Here is a 22,257-nt window from a genome sequence, read left to right on the forward strand (position 1 = left end):
CTACATCTGTCTTTCCTCAATTTGAATTTATGCCCTCTCAGGTGATTATTCTGAGCGAAAGGAGGAATCCCATCAGCATTGAGCATGCTCAAACCATTCAAGGCTTTATACACCTCTATCAGATCACCTCGCTGGTGCCTAGTTTTCAGACACTGTAATTTGCAAAACTTAAGCCTTTCTTCATAAGAGCACCCCTTTGTTCCATTCACTAATCTTGTTGCCCTTCTCTGTACTCGTTCCAGCAGCTCTATATCCTTCTTGAAATGAGGCCTCCAGACCTGTATACAGTACTCGAGGTGTGGCCTGACCATTCCCTTATACAAGGGAATAATCACCTCCTTATCCCTGCTAGAAAAATTCCTATATATCATTCACAATACACCATGAGCTACTCTTGCAGCCCGTCTGCACTGCTCAGAGAACTTCATATTTGCCTGCACAACCACCCCCAGGTCCCTTTCATTCTCTACCACTGTCAGTGTAGTACCACAGAGTTGATACATTGCTCTGGGGTTGCTGTTACATTTGTCAATGTTAAACTTCATTTCCCACCTCTCAGCCCATCTGCTCAACTTTTCCAGATCCTGTTGCAGCAGCATAGTGTCAGTAGTATCCTTGACAACCCTGCCAACCTTCGTATTGTGTGCAAACTTGGACATTAAGCTTGATATACCATCATCAATATCATTTATAAATACAGAAAACAATAATGGACCCAATACTGAACCTTGAGGGACTCCACTAATAATAACATTAGTCCACGATGAGCAGTGTCCATTGATTACCACTCTCTGTCTTCTCCACCTCAACCACCCCTTTATCCATAGCAGCAATTTGCCTCCAATGCCACACTGCTCCAATTTGTGCAGCAGTCTTCCATGTGCAACAGTATCAAAGTTATTCCCTGCATCCAGTTCTTTTGTGACTGCATCATAGTATCCAATCTAATTGGTCAGGCAAGACTTCCCCTTAACAAAACCATGCTGTGTCCGAGCTATAACTGAAGTCTCGTCTAGATGATCCTGCAGTGATTCTTTAACCAGTGTCTCCATTAATTTTCTGGGAACAGAAGTTAAACTCACAGGTCTATAATTACTTGTGTCAGCCTTTGATCCTCCTTTGTGAATTGGGGTCACATCTCCAGTTCATGGGTACCTCCCTTGAGTCCAAGGAAGCTCTCATAATTATGGCTAAGGGTTTGCTTACTTCCTTTGCTGCCTCCTTTAATACAACTGGATAGATCCCATCCACCCCAGGTGCCTTTCTTGTGTTTATCTTCAACAATTTCTCCTCCACTTTACTCTCAGTTATTACAAGATTCTCTAGCTTACTGCCAGAGTTGAATACACCTCTGGCATTCCCCTCGCTGAATAACTCCTCATGTGTGAATGTCGATACAAAATATTCATTCAGTTTGTTAGCTACCTGAGCAGGATCATCAACAGTTGACCCATCGATATCAAGTGGACCAATCTGATTCATCCCCTTCCTTCTAGAGTTTACATAAGTAAACAACTCTTTGCTGTTTTTCTTTGCATCCCTTGCCAAAGATATCTCTTGCCTAACCTTCTTTGTAACTTGGTTACAGATCACTGTGATCATCTCTCATAGGCTGCTGTGTCACGTGTTAATCTGTATGTATCAATGCATTTTTCGTCTCTGCCATATATCTCATTAGTTCATCTGACATCCATTTAGGCCTAAACCTTGAACAATATTTCTTAGTTGGTATGTAAGGCCTAGTAGCTTCCCATTTTGAATTTGCTGTTGGTAATATCATCAGTTGGTCCCACTGTATAGAATTTAAATACTGTCTCAGTCCATCGTAGTCACCTTTACGGAAGCAATAACCCTTCCCTTTACCGCTAATGGTAGTTACCTCTTTGAGTAAATCCCACTTCAGCACACTGTGATCACTGCCACCTAGTGGTTCATTTATCTGCAGATTCTTAATGCATGAAGAATCACTACTGATAATCAAATCAAGAGTATTACTCCCTCTAGTTGCCTCCCGAACATGCTGATGTAGAAAACAATCATCCAATAAATCTACAAAAGCCTTGCTAGTGTGTGAGTGACCAGCCCCCAAATTCCAGTCAATATCTGGGAAATTAAAATCCCCCATTATAAGACTCTCTGATTTACTGGCCCACTCTATTTCCCTGTACAGTTTCTTATTATACTCATTAGAGTCATTAGGCCTATAGCACACTCCTACTCTCAATTTTGATCTCCCAATGCTTATGTCACACCAAACTGACTCGACACTGCACTGTCCAGTGATGTCGACTGGCTTCACTTCCTTGGATGGATTTTATGTATTTCTTAACTAATAGCATAACCCCTCCTCCCTTCCTATCCTTTCTGTAGACATTGTACTCCCCAAATTCCAGTTCTGCATTCCTTATATCTGTGTGACACCACGTCTCTGAAATCCCAACAATATCTGCCTTTGATGTTTTGAGCAATACCTCAAATTTATTTACTAAACTCCTAGCATTGGTGTACACGCAAGTATACATGCACCTGTTCTTTTTCTTAGCTACCCTAACACAACCCATGTGTTTACCTGTACCCCAATGATTCCCAGCAGTCTCTGAAATATCCTGCATCTTATTTTCCAGGCTGCTGCTCATTCCAATAGAAGCAGTGCAAGAATCACTTTCCCCTCTGCCAGTGGCTACTGTTAATCTATTAGTCCTTGTATCCCCCCCCCCAATCTAACAGTTTTCCGACCCACCTAACACTGCCTCGATAGTATCAGGAAACATTCTTGCACCCTTTCTATTTAAGTGTATCCCATCCCTGTAGAAGCAGTCTCTCTTGTTAACAAGTACAGACCAGGCTGAAAAAAATTCTACCTCTTGAGGCTTGCACAATCTTTCCAGGGCCGAATATACTCCCTCCTATCGTGTCTGGGCAGAATTGCAGACACTTTCAAATTCAACCCTAATTCACGGCTTTTTTCAACAGTGACCTGTACTTGTTAAGTAATTCCGCCGGTCTCCTACTCTTAATATCATTAGTGCCAATGTGTACAACTATATCACCTTTTGTGCCCTTATGCAGGGGAGTCCCTGCAGTTATTAGGATTTGAAAATTAAAAAAAGCCTTTGAATATGTTTTGTGATGATCTTCTCATGAAGATCGTCAAAATGCAATTTTATCTGAAAAATAGTGTAACTTCAATAAATTTTATTTAACCTTATATTATGCAACATGTACATAATAACCATTGTGAAAATTTGGTCCATGTTTTAAGTGGATTAATTTTCTGGATACAATTATCCTCAGATAACAAGGATCCCCTGTATGTCAATTTTGTTTTACATACAGCCAAATTCAATAACTAAAGATGAAAAATTTGCAGGATTTTTTGTAAACATTCCAATTTATTGGAGCTCTTTTTTTTTTTTTTTACAAAATAAAACTAAAGTCCAAACTCCACGGAGTCGGAACTGTCCTCTTTGATGCGTTAAAAGTTGAAACTTGTATATGTCACTCTGTTTAAAGATTACAGCTGTGAGTTGCAGGCTCCGAAAAAATGACAAGTGTTTGCCTTTTTATTTACATAATTGTTATTTTATATTGTACTTAATGCGTAGTCTTATAGTTATAGTTACGCTGGTTATTTTTTTGTAGATATACGTAAAACCGTTATTTCGTTCGAATCTTGCAGCCATTGTTTTTGTATATAGTGGTAGGGAATTCAATTTTTTAATTGAGGTAGTTAGGTAGCTCTAACGTATAATTTATAGAGTAATACGCTTCACTGTTTCTATTAGATAGTGTAGTATTGACATTTAATTGATATTATTAATTTAAAGTATCATGCCCCAAACTAGAGCAGCAAAGCAAAGGGCACAAAGTGGCAGGAGTGCTGTGACTCGGGGTAGAACTGGGGGGGGGGGAATTCTCCAACGCATCAGAGCCTAAAAAAATGTGCGACTTTTGAAATATTGGCCGAACTCTCTGGAGCGGAACATGATATTGCCATTGGGGATGTCTTTGTGTGTGTGTGTGTGTGTGTGTGTGTGTGTGTGTGTGTGTGTGTGTGTGTGCGCGATGTAAGGAGTGTAAGGAAATCAGGTGATAACTCAGCGTTGTTATGGGTCTATATGAGAGTTTGAAGGACAGGGTGAATGCCCTCGAAAGATCTAAATTGAGGGGCCCATCAAGCTCTAAGCTGCCCACATCAACGCCAGAGCTTGCACTTGGTCATCACGCAACAGAGCGGCAACGCCCAAAGCAGAATGCGCTGGTCCTACAGGAACTAATAGCTGTTGGTGACTCTATTGTCAGGGAAATGGGAAACATGCTTTGTAAAAAGGATAGGTGGAACAGGACCAGGGTATGTTTGTCAGGGGCCAAGGTTGATGACGTTGTAGAGCGGATATCATCTTTTAAGGGCACTAATGATATTAGGAGTAGGAGATCGGCAGAATTATTTAACAAGTACAGGTCACTGTTGAACAAAAGCCGAGAATTAGGGTTGTATTTGAAAGTGTCTGGAATTCTGCCCAGACACGATAGAAGGGAGTATGTGATGAGAGCCTTGTCGATCAATTCAGCCCCGGAAAGAATGTGCAAGGCTCAAGGGATAGAATTTTTTTTAGCCTGGACTGTACTTGTTAACACGAGAGTCTGCTTCTATAGGGATGGGATACACTTAAATAGAAAGGGTGCAAGAATATTTGCTGATGCTATTGAGGCAGTGTTAGGTGGGACGGAAAACTGATAGCTTGGGGGGGGGATACAAGGACTAATAGTTTAACAGTAGCTGTAGGCAGAGGTGAAGGTGATCCTTGCACAACTTCTATTAGAATAAGTAGCGACCTGGAGCGTGGGGTGTTGGGGGGTTTCAGGGACGGATGGCAGTCATCCTGAAACAGGTGGGTATATGGGATGTGTTAGGGTAACTAGGAGTAGGAGCACGTATACCAATGCTAGAAGTATAGTAAATAAATTTGATGAATTTGAAGTGTTGGTCAAGACATCAAAGGCGGATATTGTTGGGATAGCAGAGACGTGGCGTCACACAGATATAAGGAATGCTGAACTGGAATTTGGGGAGAACAATGTGTACAGAAAGGATAGACAGGATAGAAAGGGAGGAGGTGTTATGCTGTTAATTAAGAAAAACATAAAATAAAAAGAAGTGCATCCAGTTGATATAGATGAACAGTGCACTGTTGAGTCAGTTTGGTGTGACATAAGCACTGCGAAAGCAAAAATAAGAGTAGGAGTGTGTTATAGGCCTAATGACTCGAATGAGTACAGTGAACAATTGTACAGAGAAATAGAATGAGCTAGTAAATCGGAATGTCTTATAATGGGGGATTTTAACTTATCAGATATTGACTGGAACTTGTGGGTTGGTCACTCACACACTAGTCAGACCTTTGTGAATTTATTGGATGATTGTTTTCTGCAGCAGCATGTTCGAGAGGCAACCAGCGAAAGTAATACTCTTGATCTGGTTATCAGCAGTGATCATTCATGTATTAAGAATTTGCAAATAAAGGAACCACTAGGTGGCAGTGATCACAGTGTACTGATGTGGGATTTACTTAAAGATTTAATTACCATCAGGGGTAAAGGAAAGGGTTTTTGCTTCCGTAAAGGTGAGTACAGTGGTCTCCGACAGTTTTTAAATTCTGTACAGTGGGATCAACTGACGATGTTACCAACAGTAAATTCTAATTGGGAAGCATTCAAGGAATTAATCGTGGATGCTACTAAAAGTTTCATACCTATTAAGACATATTGTTCAAGTTTTATTCCTAAATGGTTATCTAATGAACTAATGAAACTCATAACAGAGAAGAAAAATGCATGGGATGCATATAAATTATCAAGCGATTCAGAAGCCTATGGCAGATATAAGCTAGTCTGTAATCAGGTCATAAAGGAGGTTAGGCAGGCGAAGGTAGATTAAGAGAAATCCTTGGCAAAAGATGCTAAGAAAAGCAACAAGGATTTCTTTACTTATATAAAATCTAAAAGGAAGGGGTTGAATCTGATTGGTCCATTTGACATGGTCGACTCGATGGTTCGACTGTTGATGATCCTGCTCAGATCGCAAACAAACTGAATGAGTATTTTGCATCTACATTCACACATGAGGAATTAAGGTTTGAAAATGGCAGAAGGTTATCAAATTGTAGCAGGATATTTAATGATTTTGTAATAACTGAAAGCAAAGTGGAGGAGAAATTGAAGTTAAACATAAGAAAAGCACCTGGTGTGTATGGGATCAATCCAGTTATATTAAAGGAGACGGCAAAGCAACTAAGCAAACCCTTAGCCATAATTATGAGAGCATCCTTGGACTCGTGGGACGTTCCCTCTAACTGGAGATGTGTAAATGTATCCCCAATTCACAAAGGGGGGGATCGAAGGGTGACACAAGTAATTACAGACCAGTTAGTTTAACTTCTGTTCGGGGTAAAATAATGGAGTCACTGGTTAAAGATGCATTGCAGGATCATCTAGACAAGATTGCAGCAATAATTCAGACACAGCATGGGTTTGTTAAGGGAAAGTCTTGTCTGACAAAGGTTGGCATGGTTGTTAATGACAGTAATGGCAGTGTGCTACTGCAACAGGATCTAGATAATTTGGGCAGATGGGCTAAGAAGAGGCAACTGAAGTTTAACCTTGACAAATGCAAAGTACTGCATATGGGTAGAAGTAACCCCAGAGAAACGTACCGACTGTGTGGTACTATACTTAAGGTGGTAGAAAATGAAAAAGACCTGGGAGTAATTGTGCAGTCAGATATGAAGTTTTCTGAGCAATGCAGACAGGCTGCCAGGGCAGGTCATGGGGTTTTATCAATGATATATAGGAATTTTGCTAGCAGGGAGAAGGAGGTGATTGTCCCTCTGTATAAGGCAATGGTCAGGCCACGCCTTGAGTACTGCATACAGGTCTGGAGGCCTCATTTTAGGAAGGATGTAGATTTACTTGAGCGTGTACAGAGAAGGGCAACAAGATTGGTGAGGGAAGGGATCCTATTACCAAGAGAGGCTTAAGTTCTGCAAATTGCAGTGGCTGGAGACTAGGCACCTGCCCGGTGATCTGATTGGGGTGTATAAGGCCTTGAATGGGTTGAGCACGCTGAATTCTAATGGGATCCTTCCACTTGTTCAAGATTACGAACCTAAGGGGGGCACAAATTCAAATTAAGAAAAGATGTGCAGAAATTTGCCTTTAGCCAGCGGGTGGTTAATTGCTGGAACAAACTTCCATCTGTCGTTGTGGAAGTTGATAGGTTGAATAAATTTAAGGAGGAACTGGACAGGCATTTGGAGGGAATGGTATGATTTTTTTTTTTAATGATGCTGCATAAGCTCATACATTTGCTTTCTTGCATCACATGCCACTACTACTACAAAGCGAAAACCACAGCTGTATATACCGATGAGCCAAAACAGCTCGTACCTGGCAAGTCATGGACCCTACAAGATTTCTAAATGTGTCTTGTGGTATCTGGTACCAACACGTAACCAGCAGATCCTTTAACTTGTGTAAGGTCCGTGGTTGAGACTCCGCAGAGCAGAGTTGCTGTTCCAACACAAACCACAGATTCTCGATAGGATTTATGTCTGGGGAATTTGGAGGCCAGAGCATTACCTGGAAGTCTTCCTCATGTTCTGCGAACCAGTCTCGAACAATCAGGGCGGTGTGGCACGGCAAATTATCCTGCTGAAAGACTGCACCTAGTCAGCAATGATGTTTAGGCAGGTGGTAGACATCAGAGTGCCCGGCACATGGATGACTGGACACAGGGTATCCCAGCAGGACATTACCAACACTTCTCCAGGTAAATGATGCACACGTACCCAGCTGTCCACATGGTGCAACAGGAAACATGATTCATCAGACCAGATGACCTTCTTCCAATCACTCAAGGTCCAGTTTTGATAGGTGCTGTCACTGGTGAACCATGGTTAGCACGGGCACTCAGTGTACTGCAGCTATGCAGCCCCATTTCCAGCAGGGTTCGATGTATTGTTACACAATACTCCCGTCACCAGCATTGTAATTACCGGTGAGTTGTGCCACAGTCGGCTACTGGTATAAACCAGATCTCTGGTTTATACCAGTAGCCGAGTGGGCAGGAGCGGGAGTGCAGTAGCACACGCTCTTTGAGTAGACCGGGGTTCAAGCCCCTGCCTGCTGAATACGGTCGATCTGCCAACCCGCACTGGACCAGCGTGGCAGATTATGGTCCATTTCCCTCAGCATGAATTGTTGGGGAGGCTTCCACCCTGCAGTGGGTTGATAATGGCTGCACTTTACTTTTTTGTGCCACAGTTGCCCCTCTGTTGCCACGTGCCATCCAGGAGAGCCTTTGCTCACCTCACCGGCAGTTTGTGGGTTTTCCCTCCTCAGACCACTTTCGGTTAGTACTAACCACAACTGACCATGAGCACCCCACCAGCTGTGCCGTTTTGGATATGCTCTAACCCAGTTGTCAAACTTGCTTAAGTCCCCTGCCTTTCCCATCTGAAGAACAAGAGTAACACTGATTAACGGAGCTTAGTATCAGTTGTATTTTATACTGTGTCCTGATCCACTGGTCATAATGTTTTGGCTCATCGGTGTATTTAGCAATAAAGAAATTAAGTTTGCTACAAAATGAATAGATTTTACACTGCAAAGCAAGTAATCAGTTGTTGTCTCAGTATTACACTGAGACAACAAAAAGTACACAAAAGCTAACTTAGACAAATTCACAGCCTGTTAAGGTTGATAAAGTCAACATTAGTAAAAGCATATGATGCATCAGCCAAAAAACCTTTTCATCCATTCATTCACTCTGGAAGTTTGTACTTCCTTGAATTTATTTAAGCTATCATCTTTTAAGGGCACAAAAGGTGATAGTGTTGTACATGGACATTAAGAGTAAGCAGTCTGCAGATTTACTCAACAAGTATAGGTCAATGTTGAATAAAAGTTATGAGTTAGGGTTGAATGCGAAAGTGTCTGCAATTCTGCCCAGACACAATAGGAGGGAGTATATGATGAGAACCTTGTCGATCAATTCAGACCTGGTCTGTGCTTGCAGACAGAAGAGACTGCTTCTACAGGGATGGGGTACACTTGAATAGAAAGGGTGCAAGAGTATTTGCTGATACTATAGAGGCAGTGTTAGGTGGGATACACAGACTAACAGTGGTTGCAGGTAGAGGCAAAAGTGATTCTTGCACTGCTTCTATTAGAATGACCAGTAGCCTGGAAAGCAAGGCAATGGAGATTTCCAGGACTGCTGGGAGTCATAGTGGAACAAGTAATTACACGACTAATTCAAGCTAATGTGAGTGCTGTAGCTCAGAGCAGAACTGAGGGGGGGCAGTTGTCCTCTGACTCACAGCCTTATAAAATGTACTGTTTGCTTGATGTTTGCAGAACAATCGGGTACGGGACATGATATTGCCATGGGGGATGTCTTTGTGTGTGCGCGATGCAAGGAGTGTATCGATATCAGGCAACAACTCAGCGTTCTTGTGGGCCTATATGAGAGCTTGAAGGACAGGGTGGATGCCCTCGAAGAAACTAAATTGAGGGGCCCATCAAGCTCTCAGCTGCCCACATCAACGCCAGAGCTTGAACGTGGGCATCGCGTGACACAGAGACAACCCCCCAAGGCAGAATGCGCTGGTCCCGAAGGAACTAGTAGTTGTTGGTGACTCTATTGTCAGGGAAACAGGGAACATGCTTTGTAAAAAAGATAGGTGGAACAGGGGAAAAGGTTGATGACATTGTAGAGCGAATATCATCTTTTAAGGGCACAAAAGGTGATATAGTTGTACACGTTGGCACTAATAATATTAAGAGTAGGAGACCGGCAGAATTACTTAACAAGTACAGGTCACTGTTGAACAAAAGCCGAGAATTAGGGTTGAATTTGAAAGTGTCTGCAATTCTGCCCAGACACGATAGGAGGGAGTATATGATGAGAGCCTTGTCGATCAATTCGGCCCTGGAAAGATTGTGCAAGGCTCAAGGGGTAGAATTTTTCAGCCTGGACTGTACTTGTTAACAGGAGAGATTGCTTCTACAGGGATGGGATACACTTAAATAGAAAGGGTGCAAGAATATTTGCTGATGCTATCGAGGCAGTGTTAGGTGGGTCGGAAAACTGCTAGCTTGGGGGGAGACAAAGACCAATAGATTGACAGTAGCCACTAGCAGAGGTGAAAGAGATTCTTGCACTGCTTCTATTAGAATGAGCAGAAACCTGAAAAACAAGATGCATGGTATTTCAGAGACTGCTGGGAACCATTGCGGTACAAGTAAACACATGGGTTGTGTTAGGGTAGCTAAGAATAGAAACAGGTGCAGGTATACTTGCGTGTACACTAATGCTAGGAGTTTAGTAAATAAATTTGAGGTATTGCTCAAAACATCAAAGGCAGATATTGTTGGGATATCAGAGACGTGGTGTCACACAGATATAAGGGATGCAGAACTGCAATTTAGGGAGTACATCTACAGAAAGGATAAACAGGATAGGAAGGGGGGGTTATACTATTAGTTAAGAAACACATAAAAACCAAGGAAGTGAAGCCAGTCGACATCGCTGGACAGTGCAGTGTTGAGTCAGTTTGGTGTGACATAAGCATTGGGAGATCAAAATTGAGAGTAGGAGTGTGCTATAGGCCTAATGACTCTGATGAGTATAATAAGGAACTGTACAGGGAAATAGAGTGGGCCAGTAAATCAGAGAGTCTTATAATGGGAGATTTTTAATTTCCCAGATATTGACTGGAATTTGGGGGCTGGTTACTCACACACTAGCAGGGCTTGTGTGGATTTATTGGATGATTGTTTTCTACATCAGCATGTTCGGGAAGCAACTAGAGGGAGTAATACTCTTGATTTGATTATCAGCAGTGATTCTTCATGCATTAAGAATTTGCAGATAAATGACCCACTAGGTGGCAGTGATCACAGTGTGCTGAAGTGGGATTTACTCAAAGAGGTAACTACCATTAGGGGTAAAGGGAAGGGTTATTGCTTCCGTAAAGGCGACTACGATGGACTGAGACAGTATTTAAATTCTATACAGTGGGACCAGCTGATGATGTTACCAACAGCAAATTCAAAATGGGGAAGCATTCAAAGAACTTATCTTGGAAGCTACTAGGCTTTACATACCAACTAAGAAATACTGTTCAAGGTTTAGGCCAAAATGGATGTCAGATGAACTAATGAGACATATGGCAGAGAAGAAAAATGCATGGGAAACTTACAAATTAACACATGACACAGAAGCCTATGATAGATACAAGTTGATATGCAACGAAGTTACAAAGGAGGTTAGGCAGGCGATGGCAGATCACAAGAAATCCTTGGCAAGGGATGCATCAGATTGGTCCACTTGATATTGATGGGTCAACTGTTGATGATCATGCTCAGGTAGCTAACAAACTAAATGAATATTTTGCATCGACATTCAGACATGAGGAGTTATTCAGCAAGGGGAATGCCAGAGGTGTATTCAACTCTAGCAGTAAGCTACAGAATCTTGAAATAACTGGGAGTAAAGTGGAGGAGAAACTGTTGAAGATAAACACAAGAAAGGCACCCGGGGTGGATGGGATCTATCCAGTTATATTAAAGGAGGCAGCAAAGGAAGTAAGCAAACCCTTAGCCATAATTATGAGAGCTTCCTTGGACTCAGGGGCAGTACCCATAGACTGGAAATGTGCAAATGTGACCACAATTCACAAAGGAGGATCAAAGGCTGACACAAGTAATTATAGACCTGTGAGCTTAACTTCTGTTCCAGGAAAATTAACGGAGGCACTGCAGGATCATTTAGACAAGACTTCAGTTATAGCTCGGACACAGCATGGTTTTGTTAAGGGGAAGTCCTGACTGACCAATTTGATTGGATACTATGATGCAGTCACAAAGGAACTGGATGCAGCGAATAACTTTGATATTATATACTTGGATCTTAGAAAGGCTTTTGATACTGTTGCACATGGAAGACTGCTGCACAAATTGGAGCAGTGTGGCATTGGAGGCAAATTGCTGCTATGGATAAGGGGATGGTTGAGTGGCAGAAGACAGAGAGTGGTAATCAATGGACACTGCTCAACGTGGACTAATGTTATTCCTCAGGGTTCAGTGTTAAGTCCATTATTGTTTTCTGTATTTATAAATGATATTGATGATGGTATATCAAGCTTAATGTCGAAGTTTGCAGACGATACAAAGGTAGGCAGGGTTGTCAAGGACACTACTGACACTATGCTGCTGCAACAGGATCTGGAAAGGCTGAGCAGATGGGCTGAGAGGTGGCAAATGAAGTTTAACATTGACAAATGTAAAGTACTACATATGGGAAACAGCAACCCCAGAGCAACGTATCAACTCTGTGGTACTACACTGACAGTGGTAGAGAATGAAAGGGACTTGGGGGTGGTTGTGCAGGCAGATATGAAGTTCTCTGAGCAGTGCAGACGGGCTGCAAAAGTAGCTCATGGAGTATTGTCAGTGATATACAGGAATTTTTCCAGCAGGGATAAGGAGGTGATTATTCCATTGTATAAGGCAATGGTCAGGCCACACCTAGAGTACTGTATACAGGGCTGGAGGCCTCATTTCAAGAAGGATGTAGAGCTGCTGGAACGAGTACAGAGAAGGGCAACAAGATTAGTGAATGGAACAAAGGGGTGCTCTTACGAAGAAAGGCTTAAGTTTTGCAAATTACAGTGTCTGGAGACTAGGCACCAGCAAGGTGATCTGATAGAGGTGTATAAAGCCTTGAATGGTTTGAGCATGCTCAATGCTGATGGGATTCTTCCTCTAGCTCAGAAAAATCACCTGAGAGGGCATAAATTCAAATTGAGGGAAGACAGATGTAGATAGATGTGCAGAAATTTGTCTTTGGCCAGCGGGTGGTTGGTTGGTGGAACAGACTTCCATTCCTTGTGGTGGAGGTTGATAGCCTAAATAAGTTTAAGGCTCAGCTGGACAGGTATTTTGAACGAACAGAGGGGTGAAGTGGAAGTGGGGTTTTTTTTTTTGGCTGATACTGCATAAGCTTGCTTTCTTGCATCAAATGCCTCTACTAATGCTAATGAGCTGTGTTAGGGTAAGTAAGAGTAGAAACAGGTGCATGTTAACCAATGCTAGGAGTATAGTTAATAAATTTGATGAGCTGGTCAGGATATCAGAGACGTGGTGTCACACAGACATGAGCAGTACAGAAAGGATAGGAAGGATTATGCTGTTAGTTAAGAAACAAAATCTAAGGAAGTGCATCCAATTGATGTTGGTGGACAATGGAATTTTGAGTCTGTTTGATGTGACATAAGCACTGGGAAAGGAAAAATGAGTAGGTGTGTGTTAAAGGCCTAATGAGGAATTGTGCAGAAATAGAGTGGGCCAGTAAATCAGAATGTTTTATAATGGGGGAATTTTAACTTTACAGATATTGACTGGAACTTGGTCACTCGCACTCCAGCAAGACTTTTGTGGATGATAGTTTTCTACGGCAACTAGAGGGAGTAATACTCTTGAACTGATTATCAGCAGTGATCATTCATGCATTAAGAATATGCAGATAAAGGAACCACTGGGTGACAGTGATTACAACATACTGATGTAACTACCATCAAGGCTAAAGGGAAGGGCTTTTCTTTCATACAGGTGACTACAGGGGTCTCAGACAGTTTTTAGATTCTGTACAGCGGGATCAAATGTTGATGTTGCCAACAGTGAATTCTAAATGGGAGGCCTTCAGGGATTTAATGTAAGTTTTTTATGCCAATTAAGAAATACTGTTCAAGGTTTAGGCCTAAATGGATGTCAGATGAATTAATGAAACATATGGCAGAGAAGAAAAATGTATGGGATGCATATAAAGTATCAGGTGACACAGAAGCCTATGGCAGATATAAGCTTGTCTGTAATAAAGTCACAAAGGAGGTTAGACAGATTACGAGAAATCTTTGGCAAAGAAAAAGAGCAAGGAGTTCTTTACTTATGTAAACTCTAGAAGGAAAGGGATGAATCAGATTGGACCACTTAACATAGTTGGGTTGACTATTGATGATCATGCTCAGGTAGCTGATAAACTGAATGAGTATTTTGCATCTACATTCACACATGAGTTATTCAATGAGGGGAGTGCCAGAACTTTATCAAACTCTAACAGCGAGCTAAGTGATTTTGTAATAACTGAGAGCAAATTGGAGAATTTAAACATTAAGGAAGGCACCTGGGGGTGGATGGGATCTATCTAGTTATATTAAAGGAGGCAGCAAAGGAAGTAAGCAAACCCCTAGCCATAATTATCAGAGCTTCCTTAGAAGGACTGCAAATGTATCCTCAATTCACAAAACGGGTTCAAAAGGTGACACAAGTAACTACAGACCTGTTAGACCCTGGGAAAATAAAGAAATCACTGGTTAAAGAAGCATTGCAGGATCATCTAGACAAGACACAGCATGGGTTTGTTAAAGGGAGGTCTTGTCTGACCAATTTGATTGGATACTATGATGTGGTCACAAAGGAACTCAATACCAGATACAGCCAGTCCTTGTATAACACGAATTTGATCATACACGATTCGCCTTTTCTTGTGTTTACAAGAAATGGCAGTTGAACGTGGAATCACCCCAACTGAACATAACACTATAGGAATGAAGAGAAGATTAACACCCAGAAATGTGCTTTAGTAAAATGTGAGCTAGTGAGGTGTTCATAGTGTGTCTCTGCCTTTGGTGTTGTTTTGTGTTTATCAAGCGTGCCCCCTCATTTTGTAATTGTGCTTTATTTCCTAAAAATGAGTAAAATACTTACGGTGTGAAAAGGAAGCATCCTGGTAAAGACACTACAGATTTAGAGAGAAAAAGAAAAGCAATATTGATAAACAGAGGGGGACTGGGTCAAAAATTCTTACCTGGGAAAATTTGTAGTAGCCTCATACTAGCGTTTATGGCCAAAATCACCTCCGGCCCAACAGGGTTTCCCTGGTGAGGCTTATGACCAGTCCGCCTTTGTCAATAGAGAAAAAATATGAAATTGTGAAACGCTTTGAGCGAAATGAAAGACCATGTGATATTGCACGTGCTTGAGGCAACGCCGAGAATTACAAAGAATGCAGAGAAAATAAAAACAACTTTCATAGCAGGAACAACTCAAAGTGTAATTAAAATTCATTAGATTAAAACACAAAGAATTGGAAGAGATGGAATGGCTGTCATCTGTTTGGACTGAAAATCAAACAAAAAACAAGTTTGCTTACGATAGAAGCAAAAGCAGTAGCAATATTTTATTAAGATTATTTATTGTGTTTGGTAATATTTTGGTTACAAATGTGTGGTCAGCACCTAACCCCATAGGGCCTGTTGTTTATATTGCACAAGGGTTTCTAGGAACACAACTATCGTGCTATACGAGGACTGACTGTACTTGGATTTCAGGAAAGCTTTTGATACTGTTCCACATGGAAGACTGCTGTACAAATTGGAGAGGTATGGCATTAAGGGTAAGTTGCTACGATGGTTGAGAGGGAGTGGTAATCTATGGAGTTCCTCAAGGTTCGGCCCATTGTTATTTTGTGTATTTATCAATGATATTGATGAAGGTATATAAGGCTTAATTTCCAAGTTTACAGGGTTGTTAATGACAGTATGCTACTCCAACTGGATCTAGATAAGTTGGGCAAATGGGCTGAGAAGTGGCAACTGCAAAAGTACTGCATATGGGTAGCAATAACCCAAGAGAAATGTACCGTGTGGTATTACACTCAGGGAAGTGGAAAAGACCTGGGAATGAGCAGGTCATGGAGTCTTATCAATGATATATAGGAATTTTACTAGGAGGAACAGGGAAGTGATTATTCTGTTATACAAGGCAATGGTCAGGCCAGGCCACAAGTTGATTACTACTGTGTATAGGTCTGGAGGCCTCATTTTAGGAAGGATGCAGAGTTGCTAGAACAAGTACAAAGAAGGGCAACAAGATTGGTGAGGTTTGCAAAGGAGTGGTCTTACCAAGAAAGGCTTAAGTTCTGCAAATTGCAGCACCTGCTAAGTAATCTGATTGAGATGTATAAGGCCTTGAATGGGATGAGCAAGCTGAATGCTGATGGGATTCTTCCTCAGATTAAGAACCTGAGGGGGCATAGATTCAAATTGAGGAAAGACAGGTTGTAGAATAGATGTGTGGAAATTTGCTTTTAGCCAGTGGGTAGTTAGCCTAAATAAATTTAAGGCTCAGCTGGACAGGCGAAATGGGAGGGTTTTTTTTTTTTTTGGCTGATGCTGCATAAGCTTGCTTTCTTGCATTGTATGCCTCTACTAATGCTAAAACATCTAATATGTCTTTCCCCGAGGTGCATAATCTGAGCAAGAGGAAGAATCTCATCAGCATTAAGCTTGCTCAAACCATTCAAGGCATTATACACCTCAACTGGACCACCTTGCAGGTGCTTAATCTCTAGATGCTGCAATTTGCAGAACTTAAGCCTTTCTTGGTAAGAGCAACCCTTTGTTCCACTCCACAATCTCATTCCAGTAGCTCTTCAAACCTGTAAGCAGTACTCAAGTTGTGGCCTGACCATTGCTTTATACCAGGGGATTACACGGGGTGAGTATGGGCTTGGCACGCCCAGGGTCCTGAGCTGGATATCATCATTCTTCTCTTTCATGGTGATTCCCTTCTACTTCTCTCTCTCTCTCTCAGGGTAACTTGGGAATTTTTTTCTTTCTTTTTTTTTTTTTTTGGTGCAGCATAAGCCTCAGGCTTCCTTGCACCACAGAGCTAATAGTAATAATCACCTCCTTATCCCTGCATATCATTGACAAGATCCCATGAGCTATTCTAGCAGAATGTCTGCACTGCTACTCTAGGGTTACTGCTACCCATATGCAGTACCATACTGTCATTAAAAACCATGCCAACCTTCATATCATCTGCAGTTCACCCATCTGATTAGAGGAGAATGATGTTATTAATTAATGATTACACTTAATTTAAAAAAAAATGTTGCCTGAAATACAGCAAAGTTTTAAAATTGATATGCAATAATCTTCATCCCTTAAAGTACAGTTCATTTTGAGATTTCCTTACCTGAGAGTTTCATCTTTATAGTCTCCAGCCCATTCAAATGTATCTCCATATCCAGAGTACTGGTTATATTGTTCACAACCTTAATGTTTAAAAAGAAAGGTAAAAAGATTTTTTGTAATTTTAAAATATTCATGCATTTCAGAGGCTGATATTGGTTAAAGAGTATGTGATTAATTAAAAAAAAATTTTTTTTCATAATTTTTCAAGGGGGGGGAAGGAGAGGATATTTTGGAATTTAGTGATTCTTGCATAATTTATCATATTCAAGTACCAAGAAACAATTTATGGATGCAACTTATTGCATACCCTCATTGGTTCACCAACCCTGGCCTAGGTGGAGGGCTCTTTGCATTCTCAAAATTTTTCTTCTAGTACTAATTTGTCATTCCTGTTTCCATTTGTTTCGTTGGTTTTTGCCCTATGATTTCACAATTTTTCTTGATAAGTGTTCTACATCAAGTGGAATAGACAGTGGTGTTATTATTAATTCTCATGCCCAATTTGAGTTTCTATAGTACGAGGGGGGGTATCAAAAAGTTCGTACACTGACCTAGATAAAACATCAGTAGGAAGATGCCGTTTTTAATAAGTTGTCTACACATTCAATAATTAATGTGAGATTTCATTCCCATAGGTTCTAAAACTACTGAGATCTACAGACCCCTATGTGTGTATACAGGGTGATTCACTACCAGTGTGACAAACTTGCAGGAGGTGTGGGGGCACAAAGACGAATTGGAATCACATAGCATTGCAGGGTCCGAAATGCCTTCGTCATGCGGTAGAGGACGTTGAACGGGAGGCCGCATGAACAGCGATCCCGCTGGAAGTCAGCATTTGCGAACCGTTTCTGTTGAAGAAACCAAGTAGAAAAAGTCCTCCGGAGTGGGTAATCCGCAGGCTCCAATGATTGGATGCGTTACAGATGGTATGAACTCATTTGGTTTGTTGACAGTATCCTCCATACAGTGGATTGGGAAATACCCAATCGTTGGCCTATCGCTTGAGTACTCTTAACTCGGATTGCCTTCTGCAAGATGTAGGACATTCTCCTCATCGTTCGCTCTCGTGAAACAACTAGTCTCACGTAACCTTCTGTGCACACGTGCCAAAATCGTATGATGAGGAGCATGCCTGTGCGGGAAGCATTCCTGGTGCAAGCGCAGAGCGCCCGTTACAGTCCACAGCTCCATTTGCGAGGTACATGTCGGCCAGTTCAACATTTCAATACTCGTCCATCCTACTGCCTCAGGAACCGGTTCGCAAATGCTGACTTCCAGCGGGATCGCTGTTCACACGACCTCCCGTTCAACGTCCTCTACCACATGACGAGGCATTTCGGACCTTGCAATGCTATGTGATTCTGATTCATCTTTGTGCCCCCTACACGTTTGTCGCACTGGTAGTGAATCACCCTGCATATATATATATATGGTCTATGGCCCCCAGTTTGGGAAACGCTGCTGTAGGTGATCATACACGAGAGGTGGAGTATCGAGCAGTGATCAAGTTCCTGCATTTGCAAGGGAAGAAAGCTCAGGAAATTGATGAAGAAATGAAAGTTGCATATGGGCAGAATTGTCCATCCTATGACACTGTAATAAAGTGGAAACAGGAGTTCTAATGCCGTCGTACAAGTGTCTTTGATGAGCCAGGAGAAGGAAGACCATCAACATCCATGTGACAATTAGTTATGGGTCTGCCACTTCTAAGGACTTCACACAGTAGGTTCCAAGGTTGTAGAAGCAATGTTCTTGCCAACTGTGGGATTTATTTAATGTGGAGGTTGAGAAATTTTTTGATCAGTTGGTGACAAATGCTGGGTGTACCAGTATGATACAGAGACTAAAGACGTGGAAGCACACTGCTTTGATTCGTCTCAGGAAGGCATCAATGAAGTGGAATCATGGTTTCAGAATAAAAGTGTGGACTTCTATGATAAAGGCATTAAATATAGAAATGTGTTACAATACATGGAGTACATTGAAAAGGATTAAAGCTCCACCTTTCTAGGGATATTATTTCTACAAACTTTTTTGATACCCCCCCTCATATGCAAAGGAGGGTCTGCTTGTGGTAGTTGACACAATGCTTTACTCTTTTTCAACATTAACAGTTGTTGAGTAGGCAGAATAGTTCCCTTTTACAGTTTCTTTTGCATTTGAAGCAATAGAGAGGATTCAGAATGTATGGTCTGATTGTAGGTGATTTGGGTCAGAACAACTGTCCCATCTCTAGTTACCTTACTTCTTTTCCTGACATGTTGATAAGGTCCCTTTTTCAAAAATTACTCCTTTTAATGCATTTAGGGTATTATTAGAATCCCACCAAGTGCTGTCATTTGATATCTTGACATTTTTTAGGTGTTCCAGCTATGCTTTCTGTACATTTCTGAATGACTGTCTGTCATAGAATGAAAGACTAAATGTAGTAGCAATGTCAAAACTTTTTTTTTGCCTTTCGTTAAGTGTCATTGTCCTGACTCACTGGAGCCAGGGTCTGTGGGAGTGATGCCACATAGTGACTAAGCAGAAGTAGATAAGTAGATAAGTAAGGGTCTTTTGTGCTTATACTTTACACACTTGGGGCTGGCTGGTGTAACATTTGCAGATGCAAACAGATCTTGTCAGATCTGATTGAGGTAAGCTCAGTGCTGATAGCATTCCTCAGACTACATGCAAGGTAGGTGTAGATAATGAACAGGGAATATGGGAAGTACTGGTGTTTTTTTTGTTTTTTTTTGCATTATTTGTCACCACTAATGAAAGCAACAACAATCAATCTCTTGATGTCTTTTTAAAAAGGGAAGAATTATTTAACATAAAGTAAATTTATACACCCTTTAGGGGTATAATTTTACTTTGTGTTATTTGCATATTATAGTGTATATAGTATATACACTATAATATGCAAATTATCAGTGTATATAGTATACTGCAGTATACTATATACACTATAATATGCAAAATACACTATATTCAAATGAATTGCATCACATTAAAATTGTAATTGTTGTACAAGACAATATTTCTTACAGATTGCATCAGCTGTTAATTTCAGCTATACTATATAAGCACACTCTTCAAGAGGTGCAGTTGATGCCTGGAAGAAAGAGTGCTATTGTTGCTTTATGTGAGGAAGGATGTTCTTCCAGTCCTATTGCTTATAGAGTGTCTTGTAATCAGTCAATAGTGAGTAGATTTCTTCCAAACTCAAGAATACTGGTTCTGCTGACAGGAAAAAAGGAACCGGACTCAAATGAGTCTTTACGCCAAAATAGGACCTAGGACCACATTTTGAAGCGCTTATGCCTTAAAAACTGTAAAGCTTCTTCGTCTGAGCTAAAAAGAGAATGGACTTGTAGCCCACTGTCCTAAGAAGAGGCATTAACTTGGCGTAAGGAGCATGCTAAATGGACTCCCGAGCAGTGGAAATCAATTATTTTCTCGGATGAGAAGAAATTAAATCTGCATGGCTCCGATGTGAGACAAATGATTCGCCGTAGATGTGGTGAAGAATACCATTCATACTGTGAAATTCCATACCAGCCAAATGATATGGGGGTGCATTTCGTATCGCGGAGTAGGTCACTTGCAGTTTATAAAAGGTTCCGTAATTGCTAATGGATAACTGGCTATATTGGAAGGCAAATTGCTGTCAACCATTAGAGACTATTTCAACATAACAAGTAACTGCATTTAGGACGACTCTGCTCTTTGTCATCGGGCGAAAAGTGTAAGTAGACACTTCTGTAGTTACTTTAGCTTCAACTTGTAACAAGTGAAAAAATATGGTTGGAAGAACAGTCCTCTTAGCTGGCCAGGAAACCATAATTAGTGTTTGGAACCACAAACTTTCAGTTGATTATCTTCAGAAATTGATCTTGTCAATGCCAAATTTTTAGAAATCTTCAAGTACCGTGTTAGCAGACTAGAAAAGAATAGCGAAAGCTTAAAAAAGATTACCATCGCATATTAATTTCAAGGTGAGTACCGTTTTTTAAGCTTTCGCTATTCTTTTCTTGTCAATGCCTCGATGGTGTGCTGTTGTCATCAGGGCCAGAGGTGGTTCAACTAAATATTAGTTTGCACCTGGTGAACTTTTCATTTTGTTTTCCATTTAAAATGATAAACTGAAGCAAATTGAGGGCTTCTGATAACATTTCAGCCATAATTATTGTATAAAGGTTGCAAATGCTCATTCTGGAATATTTTAAGAGCACTTGTCAAATATTACTTAGCTTTGCCTTAACTATTAATAAATATCTTTTGTTTATATTTCTATTTGTGATGCTAGTCATTAATGTAACCTACCACTGCAAAAAAGGGTTAGAAATGCGAAATTCCTAGGTAATGCACTTTCTTTGAACACCAGTGTATGTTGCAGCTTCCCTGCAACTGCTGTTCAGTTGAAGAGCATTAGCATTAGTAGAGGCATTTGATGCAAGAAAGCAAGCTTATGCAGCATCAGCCAAAAAAAAAAAAAAAAAAAAAAAAAACCACTTCCACTTCACCCCTCTGTTCGTTAAAAATACCTCTCCAGCTGAGCCTTAAACTTATTTAGGCTATCAACCTCCACCACAAGGGATGGAAGTCTGTTCCACCAACCAACCACGCGCTGGCTAAAGGCAAATTTCCGCACGTCTATCCTACATCTGTCTTTCCTCAATTTGAATTTATGCCCTCTCAGGTGATTTTTCTGAGCTAGAGGAAGAATGCCATCAGCATTGAGCATGCTTAAACCATTCAAGGCTTTATACACCTCTATCAGATCACCTCGCTGGTGCCTAGTCTCCAGACACTGTAATTTGCAAAACTTAAGCCTTTCTTCGTAAGAGCACCCCTTTGTTCCATTCACTAATCTTGTTGCCCTTCTCTGTACTCGTTCCAGCAGCTCTACATCCTTCTTGAAATGAGGCCTCCAGACCTGTATACAGTACTCTAGGTGTGGCCTGACCATCGCCTTATACAATGGAATAATCACCTCCTTATCCCTGCTGGAAAAATTCCTGTATATCATTGACAATACTCCATGAGCTACTCTTGCAGCCCGTCTGCACTGCTCAGAGAACTTCATATCTGCCTGCACAACCACCCCCAAGTCCCTTTCATTCTCTACCACTGTCAGTGTTGTACCACAGAGTTGATACGTTGC

General features: G+C 41.1%; 1 protein-coding gene across 1 annotated transcript in view; it reads right to left on the reverse strand.

Moving 5' to 3' along the window:
* Positions 1-22,257, reverse strand: part of LOC150088209 (poly(ADP-ribose) glycohydrolase-like) — a 325,145-nt gene that overhangs the window by 43,174 nt on the left and 259,714 nt on the right. The window contains exon 15 of the mRNA XM_090370070.1: positions 17,104-17,182. Coding sequence (XP_090226196.1) covers positions 17,104-17,182 — 79 coding nt within the window. The remainder of the gene's footprint in view (positions 1-17,103; positions 17,183-22,257) is intronic.

Source organism: Mastigoproctus giganteus, chromosome 3 (assembly GCF_048544385.1).
Source record: "Mastigoproctus giganteus isolate SK-2022 chromosome 3, ASM4854438v1, whole genome shotgun sequence".
NCBI classification, from domain to species: domain Eukaryota; kingdom Metazoa; phylum Arthropoda; class Arachnida; order Uropygi; family Thelyphonidae; genus Mastigoproctus; species Mastigoproctus giganteus.